Source organism: Rhinolophus sinicus, linkage group LG02 (genome assembly GCF_036562045.2).
Source record: "Rhinolophus sinicus isolate RSC01 linkage group LG02, ASM3656204v1, whole genome shotgun sequence".
Lineage (NCBI taxonomy): Eukaryota > Metazoa > Chordata > Mammalia > Chiroptera > Rhinolophidae > Rhinolophus > Rhinolophus sinicus.
This window is the reverse complement of record NC_133752.1, coordinates 149986244-149997942: the sequence shown is the minus strand read 5'-3', so window position 1 is coordinate 149997942 and position 11699 is coordinate 149986244. Positions and strand designations below refer to the sequence as shown.

General features: G+C 53.3%; 1 protein-coding gene across 6 annotated transcripts; it reads left to right on the top strand.

The window, feature by feature from the left end:
• Positions 1–771: 771 nt before the first annotated feature.
• On the top strand, positions 772–4942 carry AQP6 (aquaporin 6). Of its 6 annotated transcripts, none has more exons than XM_074325713.1 (5): positions 785–1745; positions 2512–2670; positions 2929–3009; positions 3632–3883; positions 4350–4942. In XM_074325713.1, the coding sequence occupies exons 1-4, from the start codon at positions 1185–1187 to the stop codon at positions 3839–3841; spliced, it is 1011 nt and encodes a 336-aa protein (XP_074181814.1). In that variant the 5' UTR covers positions 785–1184; the 3' UTR covers positions 3842–3883; positions 4350–4942. The 6 variants fall into 6 exon arrangements, with proteins under 6 accessions (XP_019580176.2, XP_019580174.2, XP_019580175.2 ...); XM_019724614.2 differs by having other exon boundaries at positions 786–1745; positions 4131–4942; XM_019724615.2 differs by having other exon boundaries at positions 779–1745; positions 3710–4942.
• Positions 4943–11699: the final 6757 nt, after the last annotated feature.

The following is an 11699-nucleotide window of genomic DNA, read 5'->3' as shown; positions in this document are numbered from 1 at the left end:
CAGGGCAGCAGGGGTGGCGAGAAGAGGGCAGAGTCAAGAAATCAGCGGGCCTCGATGCCTTTACTAGATGGGGCCGGGGGAGAGGAGAGTCCAGGATGCTTCCCAGGGGCCTCCAACGGAACTGGAGGAAACAGGAGGAGTGTTTGAGAGGACGAGGAGGGAGCAGGAAGTCATTTTGAGGAAGGCTGCATTTGAGGAGTCTGAGGCCAACCAGGGGACATCCCCTGGGCAGGTAGATATGGCCAGGGGTGAGGTCAGAGCACCCAGATGTGGTTAAGAGGTGAAGACTATTATTTTAACAGCTGGGCAGATTCTTCTTAGGGAGGAAACAGCTTCGTTTGGGTAAACACCTTGATATGCTGCTGGGGGTAAAAGGGCAGCGCCTAGGGAGTGGGTGACCTTAGGGCCAGCATAGCCACAAAAATGGCTAAGCTGCCCTGCCTGAGACTAAAAGGAATTGTTTTGACCCCTGAGAGGAGAACAGAAAATGGAGGGGGGTGGGGCTGAGAAGGGAGGAGGAGGGTGAGGGAAACGAGAAGTGAGAGACCAGTGGAAATTCCCATGGCAGGCAGCAGAGGTGCCCATGGCCATGTGTGTCCTCTGATTTGCTGTGGAATAAACCCGTCCTCCATTTGCCCCCTCTGCACCCCCATAGGCCCACATTCTTAGTAAAGGTAACTCTATTCACATCTGCTTTCTGAGTGGGTTTTAGGTGGGAACAAAGGGGACAGCTTCATTTCACATCTGGGTTTATGGGCACAGAATGGTGTGAGTCCCTCTGGAGGCAGAACCTGCAGGCAGAGGGGGCCAGGAGAAACAGGACCCTCTGAAGCAGGCCTTGGACGTGGGGATCTGAGTGATTTTGTTCTACCTAAGCTGACATCAGGGACGTGGACGCCCTGGAATCCCATGCCCCCCACTGCTCCTATACCTACGACCCTCAGGTTAGGCCTCTGCCTGCTGCACCATTAGGCCTGCCCAGCTTGGAAACCTCCTGGGAGGTTCCAGCTCAGCGCCCTGAGACCGCCTCCCCTCCCCCAGCTGTCAGGTGAGCTCAGGGTAGGGCAGGCATGTGAGTACCACCCCTCATGACACCCCCACACCTCCCACCCACCCAGACACACATAACCCCATCGGACCAACCCTTGCCAGTCTGACCAGCACAGTCCGAGGACAGCCGTGCCATGGAGGAGCTGCAGATGGGAGCCAGCGAGGGCCGCTACACAGTGAGACAGCCAGAGCAGGCCCGAAACAAGAGATTAGAGGAGACCCAGGAGACCAGAGGCAAGGGAAACAGAGAGAGGCCCTGGGAGCAGAAGAGGTGGCAGCCAAGGCCCCGGGACGTAGACACGATGGAGCCGGAAGGGCATGGCTTGGCCAAGATGACGGGGTGCCGGCTCTGGACGGCCACCAGCAAGGCGCTGTTTGTGGAGTTCCTGGCCACGGGGCTGTACGTGTTCTTTGGTGTGGGCTCGACCCTGCACTGGCCCCTGGCGCTTCCCACTGTGCTGCAGATCACCATCACCTTCAACCTGGCCACAGCCATGGCCGTGCAGATCACCTGGAAGACCAGCGGGGCACACATCAACCCCGCTGTGACGCTCGCCTTCCTCGTGGGCTCGCAGATCTCACTGCCCCGCGCGGTGGCCTATGTGGCTGCCCAGCTCACAGGGGCCACTGTGGGGGCTGCCGTGCTTTATGGGGTCACACCAGGGGACATCCGAGAGACCCTCGGGATCAACATGGTAGGTACAGGGAGGGGCACCTGGCAGGGCCAGACGGGAGGTGTCTAAACAGGTGGTAAGGGTGGGGGGCTAGCCTGGGGGAGAGGGGGCGGGGAGGTAACCACACAGCTACATGCTCCACACCTGCTCTGGGCTGGGCCATGGGACCCAGGGGGATCAAGCTGTGGGTGGCCTTCGTGCAGGCAGAGCAGTGTGACTGTGGTTCAAGGAACTGGTGGAGCAGCGAGAAGCCCCAGTAACAGGCCTGAGTCAGAGAAGGACCAGGCATTTAAGGGGGGTGGGTCGCCAGGGAAGGCTGGGGCTGTGAGTGGTGGCAGGGGCCCTGCATGTACTTCCTCTTGTTCCCTAAATCCCCCACATGTCCCTTGCTCTTCTGTTTGCCCATGTTCTTCCCTTCTCAGCACCATGATGCCTATTTTACCTGCCTCCCCTCCCCTAATTATCTCCTTCTTCCATTCCCACCCAGGTCTCCTCCCAGTCAAACATGCACCCCAGCTTCTCTGAGCCTCCCCTGTCCCACCAGTCCTGAGTCCCTGCCATCCCCCCAAATCACTGGTCCCAACCAACCTTTGGGTTGAGAAGGGTGACATTCACGTCTTTAGGAGCAAGTGTCTGGGGCTCACCTGAACCCACCACGCAGTCCTCCTTAAGTCCTGGAACTGGCCCTGCTGAGGTGTCACACCTTCCTATTGAGGGAATGAGGTGGGGGGGTGTCACCATCTCCTGGCAGAGCCCATGCAGGCTGCAGCGTAACCCCCTCACCCAGGTCTGGAGCAACGTCTCGACTGGCCAGGCAGTGACAGTGGAGCTGGTTCTCACCCTGCAGCTGGTGCTCTGTGTCTTTGCTTCCACCGACAGCCGTCAGGCATCGGGCTCCCCGGCCACCATGATTGGGATCTCTGTGGCATTAGGCCACCTCATCGGGGTAAGGGTCACAGGGGATGCCATGCGTACACACACACTGCTCCCCCTGGGGGGACTATGGGGTCCTAAAGGCCAGGAAATGTCCCTCCCTGAGTCCCTCATGCCTTGGGGCCAAGGCTGTGCCCCACACTCCAGGCCCAGGATATGGTGTTGCAGAAGCCAAGGCTGGAGCTGGGCCTCTGAACCAGGGCAGAAGGGACTGTGCCCTCCCAGGCTTGCCTTACACCTCCTACACCCTGAACCCACAATTGCTCCCCAGATCTACTTCACTGGCTGTTCTATGAACCCAGCCCGCTCCTTCGGACCTGCCCTCATCGTTGGGAAGTTCACGCTCCACTGGGTGAGACCCTTAGCTGGCAGCCATGGGGAGGGGAGGGGACAGGGCCCAAGTAGAGGCAACAGGGACTGCGGCTTTCTCCAGCGGGGTGGGGGGCACAGAGACTTGGAGAGATAAGTCGCCCTGCCCCAGACCAACTTGACCCCCAATGGAGGTTTCCCGAAGCTCAGAAGACCAGGGCACGTATCCTGGCTTCATGCTTTCCTTCTTTCCAGCATCAATAGCCCAGGGTACCCAGGGGACTGGCAAGAAAAGGGCCAGGGCAGGAGCTGCAGCCTTGGCCCAGACCTCAAGTCCTGGCTGTTTCCTTATTCACTTTCTCCAGCTGGACCAATTTCCTAACTTGGATACAGAAAAAGATAAACAGAAATAGACACACACACCAGCAAAGACAGGAACAGCCCTAGCCAAGGCTCCTGGTTGGAACGGGAGGCGAGGCGAGAGGGAGAAAGGAGCAGTGAGGAGCCTGGTGGGGGGGGAGGGGGCTGTCTTCTCAAATCTGCCACCTTGTAGACAGCTTGAGGTTTCCTGGGAGACCAAGTCAACACTAGGGAAGCAGGTAGGGGCCTCAAAGCTGCGCTTTGATCTGACAGCTGAACAGCCAGGTGCTTCTCTGCCTCCTCAGATCTTCTGGGTGGGGCCCCTGACAGGGGCTGTCCTGGCTTCGCTGATCTACAACTTTATCCTGTTCCCTGACACCAAGACCCTGGCCCAGCGACTGGCCATCCTTACAGGCACTGAGGAGACAAAGAAATTGGTAGCGCTGGAGCCCCAGAAGGAATCCCAGTCCAGTTCAGAAGACTCCATACCGAAGAGTGTGTGTCAAGTGATATAGAACTTGGCTCCTGCCCTCAGGCTTCTGAGAATAGCCGGGCAGGTGAGCAGCGTACTTTGTATGTCCGGACTTCGTTTTCTGGGGAGAGAGGGGATTTTCGAGGGTGGGTAGCGAGGCTTGGCCTCTTGTCCCAAGGGTGGGCAGGGGGTGCCAATCCCTTACATTACTAGATAGAATCTGGGGAGCAAATATGTTGTTTCCTCCTCCTCTACCTCTTAACGGGACAGAGCAGAGGGAGGCAGGGGAATTCACGACCGCCCACCCCTTCTCTCATCTGTCTGGACTCCAGATCCCCATGTCTAAGCAGACAGCCATTCTGCTTAGAGACTGAGGGCTGAAGGGACCTCAGAGAACCCCAACTTTTCATCCCACCCTTGGGGAGGAGGAGCCAGACTTCACAGAAGCCCCAGAGCTCCTCAGACGCATGTCTCTGCTCTTGGGTGTGGTTTGGGGGCTATGGCTTCCCCTCAGACTGTGGGCTTCCTGAATACAGAGATTACCTTCCCAGGAGACCTTCGTTCCGCATTTCTCCAAATGCCCAGGAGAGGACTCCACCCTTGGGAAGAGCTGACACAAAGGAAGCTTTTCTCAGGCTATAGGAAGGGAGGTTTGGGCCAAACAGGTCTTTCCCAGGGCAAGCTTTTCCTGGGTGTGTTTGGCTGCCTCCACCTCAGCCCCATTCACAGAAGCAATCCTGAGAGAGGGCGGCCCCAGCCCAGCCCTCCATCCATGACCTGGGCCAGGAGAAGCCATGTCCAGCCTCATTCTCAGCTCCACCAGGATCCCTCAAAAGCTGTTGAATAAGCCCCAAGGATGCTAGGAACTCAAGAATGACTCAGGAATCTACAGTTTTCAGTTCAATGCTCCTGAAGGATTACCAGCGTCTCAGTTGGTTGGCTAATATTTACAAGCTGCTGTAAATTGACTCTGCCCATGACTTGGGGTCCTATCTGGATCTTGGCTTCCCCAGCTGTTAAATGGGCACAAGTTTCCCCCAGGGACTGCTGTGACAACAAACAAGGGATTGGAAAGTGTTTGGGGAAATTAAAATGCTAGAAAAACAAAGCCAATAAAAGATGGTTATTGTTGCTATTACTGTAATTACTGGGTTTGAATACAATTGCTGTTGGTAATGGGAGGGGAAGAAGGGAGAGAGGGAGATGACTGAGAAGGCGGGGAAGAGAGGTTTTTCTCATTTGATCTGCTCCACAGACGGGAGGGCCCTGAGAACTTTGTGTGTGTAGATGGCGGAGGTTGGGGGAGGGACCCTGGAATGAAGAGACAAGCCAATAAAAGCCAGTTCTTCTCATCTCTATGGCGCCCATCACCATGGTACCCTGAGATGCAGCAACCAAATCCATAAAAAAGATAGGTTCTTTCCCATGTGTCTCCAAAGGGGCTGGGGGTGGGGGAGGGGCTCCCGTCTTCTGAGGGCAGGCCTGGCCTGTGACCAGTGCAGCCACCGAGTCCCAGGTGCTCCAAGCCACAGCAGCCATGCTCAGCGTTCTGTAGTATTATCAGTGCAGAGGACTAGTCAGTCACATCTCCCCAAGCTGGGCCACACTCATCCATCTTCACAGTCTCTTAGAGCCCAGGGCTTCTTGTGCCCTTTTATGAGCAGGGACAGCTGGGTTTGTGTGTGCATGTGCGTGTGTGTGTGTGTGTGTGTGTGTGTGTGTGTGTGTAGGTTGTGATTGACTTGCTAAAGGTCACCCAGCTCAGCCCCCTAAGGTCTCCCCAGCTCCCAGCTTAGAATTTTCCAAAATAATGCTCCAGCGGTGCTCATACAAACTGCAGCCAGAGAAAAGGACGCGGGAACTAGAAGGTTGAAGAGGGCAGGGGGTGGAGCTCCTGCAGGAGGTCCTTAAACTCCTAGACAAATTATCTCTGCATCCCAAGAAGCACACCCTGGGTGCTCAATAAAAGTCTGATGAATGGATGACTGAGGCTGGGCGGCTGGGAGGGAGGGGAGGTAGTAATTGATCAAGAGGAGGAGAATTCAGGAGTTACAGCCCCAGATGAGCCAAAACTGAGCCGCTGAGAAGCCTGTGCTTGCAGGTAGAGGTAGCTGGGAAGAGGGTGCGCGGCCGGGCCACAAGTGAGTCCCCACCCCTATTTCAGAGCTGCCTGTGTAACCTCCATCCCAGGAACTTCAGGCCAAAAGGGTAAGGCTGATGGCCTGAAGAGAAAGCTGGGGGCCACTTTCACAATTAGTTTTTTGTAGCTGTGCTGTCGGAATAGACTAGAACGAGGAGACAAGCTTCATGAGAAGTGAAGAATTAGGTTAGAGTCTGAAGCTCATCCGAGGTTCAACAGGAATGAGTAACCAAAGGTGAACTTCTTCTCTGCAGCCCTTTCACAGGACAGCTGGCCATCTGGGTGAGGGAATGGCAGGCCTCCCAGGAGCCAAATCTCAGCGGTTCCAGCCAGGGGCAGTGGGTTTCATAGTCACAGCCGGTGGGCCTGGGTCGGGGGCCAGGAGCACAGGGAAGGCAGAGACCCAACCAGGCAGACCCTTGGTGTGCACTCCCTTCCTCCTGTTTGTCAGGGGAAGTTTTTAATTAATGGTGTGTAATCTGATCTGGCCCTCTCCCTGCTGAGCACTGCCTTCAATCAGCAGAGCCATCTGCAATTGCAATTCATAATTCTCCCCAAAGGGAGGGGAACTCAGGACGGGTGCCTTGGTGATTAATACAATTAGCCTTTTATGTTGATGATTGTCTTAGCAGGAGGAGAGGATGCCAGCCAGGGCCTAGGCTGTCACTTCCCCATTGGCTGGCAGGAAGCCCCTCTATGCTTTCCACCTGCACAGCCACCCTGGGGTATCAAGGGGACAGATCTAATCTGGCACCACACTGTGGAAGGGGGAGAGCTCATGAAAGGGCCAGGCTCTGGGACACACGTGGGCCCCTTAGAGGGGAAAGGAGGAGCAAGAGGGTGATCCAGGGATTTATTTCCAAGGAAAATCTCTGACCTAAAGGATTCTATGCACCAAGGTTAAAAGGAAAGACTACATAAAGGTAGACAAGGGGTTGAAAGCGTTCAAAGAGTTTAAATATAGGCTCAAGCACTTGTAGCTGTGTGAACTTGAGCAAGTTACTTAAGGATCCTGAGCCTCACTTTCATCTGGAAAATGGGGTCTATTCCCAAAAGGGCTTGGAAGAACGACATGGGACTTTTGTGCTCAGCACCACGCCTGACACATGGTCAGATTGCAATCAGTGGCAGCGGTTTTCACCATCATCGTGGCAGATTGCTATTCTCTCTGCCAATGAGTGCGGCTGCTTCCCCTGCGGTTTCTAACGCAGCCCAGCTAAAGAAGGGATCACTTCCTCCCCATACCCCAGGCTGAGCTTGAGCAAAGGAGAGGGAGTATGTGAGTGTGAGTGTGTTGGGGAAGGAAAGTCCCAGAGGAAAGAGGAGTCAAGAATCAAATCCAAGAAAGAAATAAGGGCCGTCTCAGAACAGAGAAATGGAGCGCTGGCGTGATCGTGGCTGGGAGCTGGTTTGGGGGAGATTCAGGAGGCTGGGTGGGTATAAAGCGGTGAAAAGGAGGGCTTTGAGCATCTGGACTTTCATATGGAAGCTAAGTAAACAAAAGGGGAGTAGCCATCAGAGTGAGGGTTTAAGAGGCAGCACAGATCAAAATCTGTGATCTCTGATCTATACATAATGAGGAAAAGTGATCTGGAACCAGCTGATTGGGGTTTTAATGGGAGACTCCGCCGGGTCAGGAGAGGGGATCACCTCAGTGGCTCTGGGCCCCCAGCGCTGTTCTCCACGGTCTGGAGCAGTGAGAAGAATGCTCGCTATGGAGAGATGCTAACTGACAGCCAATGCCAGGCCCAGCAATGGGTGGGGGGCCGGGACGGGGAGGGGAGGAGGGAGACATCAAGGGCTAATCAAAATGAAGCATCTAGCCAAGCTGGCCACTCTGGGCAGCTGGGGCAGGGGGTCCACACGGCCGAGATCTGTAATCACTTCTCAGGGAGGGGCAGCTACAGTGAGGAGCAGTCACATATTTAGCAAAAGCTGCAGAGGGGAGGCATGGTTCTCGAAGGGGGTTTATGAGGGTGGGGAGTTCAACTGCGCTAATTAATAGGCTGCAGTTAATGGGCAGAAAAGGGGGAACTGAAAAACTGCTTCAGAGCTCTGATGAAGTCAGATGAAGGGACAGTTACTGCCAGAACTGGGGGTGGAGGAGGCCAGAGACAGAAGCAGGGACCCACAAATCCACCCCACAACCAAACAAGGCCCAGCCAGGACAGCAGGGCCTGGAATACGCTCTGGGCCCTCTCTAGCTGCCTTGTTTATCCTCCGATCCAGCTTGAATGTCATCACCTCCTAGGCTCTCTTAAGTCTCCAGCTCCCTCCCTCCTCCGAACTCCGAGCTCCCCCCGCCCCCCCCCTCCTCTATCCTGGCACTGAGCAGGTTACTTCATAGGTATTTGAACATCTCTCTCTACGGAACAGGAAGACTTTCTTAAACACAATTATATTTTTAGTCTATTTCTTATCTCAGAGCAAGTTTCCTTACTTTGATTATCTGTCCTTTTCTTGTTGGTCCCCAAACCATGGCCTTCCAGTTTCAATGGAGGGGAGACCGCCGGTATTCTGGATTTGGTGAGCATATTGGACAATGGATTGCAATAAACACTCCCAACTCCCTGCCCAAACAGAGTATCTCACACCGCTCATCTTTTTTGTGTTCAAGCTCCCTGTCTGTGTCCTAGTCTGTGATTTCACTCCACGAGGACATCCTATTATTTCGGTCTTGGCCTCACTGATTCACAATGACTTTTTCGCCCTTCCCCGACTCAGGGGTCACATGTAATGACTCTGAAGGTCGTTGACTGGGACAGATTTTGAAGCTATCCTACACATTGCTTGTCTACTTCTTCGTGCCAGATGAGCCTTGCTTGCTTCTGCTATACTGCGGCTTCCCTCAGACCTGGGGGATCTCCCTCCTGTAATCTTTCCAGGGCTAAGGAGCTGGGTCCCCAGCCTCCACAACTGGTTTAGCCAACAGCCTATCTCCCACAAACAGCTAATACTTCCAACCCAAATAACATTGATGATAAGATGCACCACTATTTTATGAGCCCCTAAGAAAGAAAACTCATTGCATTCTATTTGTACGATGCCATTAATTATGAGCTATCCCAATTCTCAGAGATATTGAAATGTTTTAATTGTATCTTATGATCATCTCTCCTTCAAATCTTGGCTCTTTTAAAGATTTTAAAGAAAGGGGGAATGGAAGGAAAAGGGGGACCACACTGGAGAGTCTCAAGTCTCCTCCTCCCTCTTTGGGGATGGGAACCATCGCCCTCGTGGGCTCTCAGCTCCTCTGTACATCTGTTGCTAGTCCAGCGTTGACTACCCAGGCCACCCCTCACGATGAACGTCAGTGCCAGGGAAGCCAGTAAAGAGAACCCTTTTCAGGGAGACCAAACAAAGCCCGAGCCATGCCAAGCCGGGAGCACCATTTTTGAGGCGATAATCACCTAGCACTCCAACACCGTTTATCCAACCACTTCCCACCCTCCGGGGTTATCTGCCCGAACCTCCAGGCCAGTGCCACGAGGAGATGCCCAGATTAGTCATTTCCTCCTAATCGGGCTAAGACAGCTCCGTTAAGCTGCCGACTGCAGGCAATTCCTGTTAAAGAAAGCAGCTGGAAAGGGCTTAGCCCGTTAATGCCAGCAGCTGTACCTCCACAGTGCTGCTGCTCTGCTGAGGGGGCTGGCTCTGTCCAGAAGCAAAGAGGCATTCAGCCCTCGTCAGTGTGCATTAACCTAGGAGAGAGAGCAGCCAGCTCCCCGGGAGGAGGGGAGGTGGTTCATCTAAGCACCTCCACCCCCAGGCTTTGCTTCTCAATGAGGAAGAAAAATTCCAGCCCCTCTATCTCCCTCGCTCTACTGAAATCTGGACAAACTGTACCATCTCACAGGCAGAAAGAGCTTTCTCTGTGGCAGGAGCGACTCCATTGCAAAAATTCACTCGGGAACACGACAGATCCACTTGTTAGTTTTGACAACAAAAAGACTTTAGGCCATTAACCACACGACTCATTCTCCTGTGAGCTGATTTTATTTCTCTGAGGTCTTAAATATGCTTCTGATTCCAGGTATGCATACGTGTGGACACAACAGGCTGACTACCTCTTTTGGAGAGCACTGGGCCCTAGGGTTGATGAGGGAGAAAGCTGAAAAGCCCTCAGAAAGCCCTGGCACAGAGCAGGCTGCTGAAGAGAGATCACTTGAAGACTTCTTACTGAAAGCCAGATGGTGAACATGAGACGGGGTGAGAGCTAATGCCACTCAGGGGGAAAGCCAATAAGCTAATCCGCTGACACGTTTCTAGAAGCAGGCTGATGGCTGTGGTTCAGAGACTCGCCTGTGCTTGGCTCTGAGCTTCAGAGCACACAAGATGCACATGGGCGGCCTGAGAACAGACTCCCACCCAGAGCCACCTCAAGCACCCACACCAGCTCTCCCTTCTCTTCCGGCAGAGAAAACAGCCCTGGATCACCAAGCACAGGTCTGCATTCTACCAGACAGTAACCCCAGCCATGAAGACATTCTCCTAATCACCTTCCCCAGCAGTCTGGGCCTCCAGCTCTTTCTGGGTCATCTGTTGAGTACATAGGCACAACCACATACAGCCCTGACTGGAACCATTGACGTACCTAATAATATACTCACAAGCCCACGATGCTGAAATCTGAAATAGCCGGCACCACCGCTGACCTCTAGAGTGGGACTACATTCCCCAGGTTCTAATCCCAGCTAAACTATAATTAGTGTGTGGGAATTTGAGCCAAATCACCTCTCTGAATTTGTCAGCTGGGATGACATCACCTAACCTGCCCACTGCACATGAGTGTGGTGAGGTCAAGATGATAAGTGAAAGCTCTCTGTCTATTGTAAATCACCATGTTACTTTTCCTAGAGGCTCTGGACTTAGGAATTGGTTCCTAAGTCCATCTTCACTGATGACCAGAAAAGATATGAACTGGCTATTATCAGTCTACATAACCATGGACATGTGTCTGAGCCTAGCACACAGATGGTGTCCAACTGTGAGATGTGAGAGTAACGCTATATAAAAACAATGCAACTATGAAGCTATAGAGGGAGAGGTAGACAAAAGGAAAAATTCCTGCCTCCAACTCTGAGTCCCTGAAAAGTGGCCTCCTTTCCCATCCCACGTGACTGCAGAGAAGGCTCCCACACACGCCGAGGTTATTCCTGGTGATGTCAAGCTGTCTTCTGCCTGACTTCGTGAATAGAAACCATCAACAAATAGACTCTGAGAACCAGAGTCTAATAAATTACACAAGTTAAGGAACTCATGGCCTGAGGCCTTCGCTTATTTACAAAATACACCAGCTACAGGGAGCAGATTTAATAAAAAATTTATTAAATTCTTAGGTTAAGTGGCCATTCTCCAAACCCTGTTTATACTAAAAGCACAATGACTAACATGCCCCGACCCTGAGTACTTAAAAAGCTTTTTGCACCAGTGGCTGCAGATTGAGTCCTGACCAAGACTATCAAAGCACATTGATCCAGAACCTACTGTGTGAGCTGGGCCGACCTGAACACTGAGCTCTGTGCCGCTCTTGCTTGTCAGATCTGGACGACACAACAGCTCTCCCTGCTCATGTTGAGAGCCTAAGAAAAGGTGATGCATGATTAAGCAAACCGCTCAGTGTACCAGGCACAGCAGTGGGTCTCCCAAATGCTTTTCCAATAGGAAATCATATACCATATGTATATGCAAATGTGTGTATGTGTGTCTGTCTATCTGAAGCTTTAGGTGGGTAGGGAGACCCTGCTGGAACAAAAAAAAG

Coding starts and splice junctions, on each gene's coding strand:
- AQP6 (XM_074325713.1), top strand. CDS start 1,185: ATGGAGGAGCTGCAGATGGGAGCCAGCGAGGGCCGCTACACAGTGAGA. Junction 1,746..2,511: donor AGACCCTCGGGATCAACATG/GTAGGTACAGGG, acceptor CCCCTCACCCAG/GTCTGGAGCAACGTCTCGAC. Junction 3,010..3,631: donor GGAAGTTCACGCTCCACTGG/GTGAGACCCTTA, acceptor CTGCCTCCTCAG/ATCTTCTGGGTGGGGCCCCT.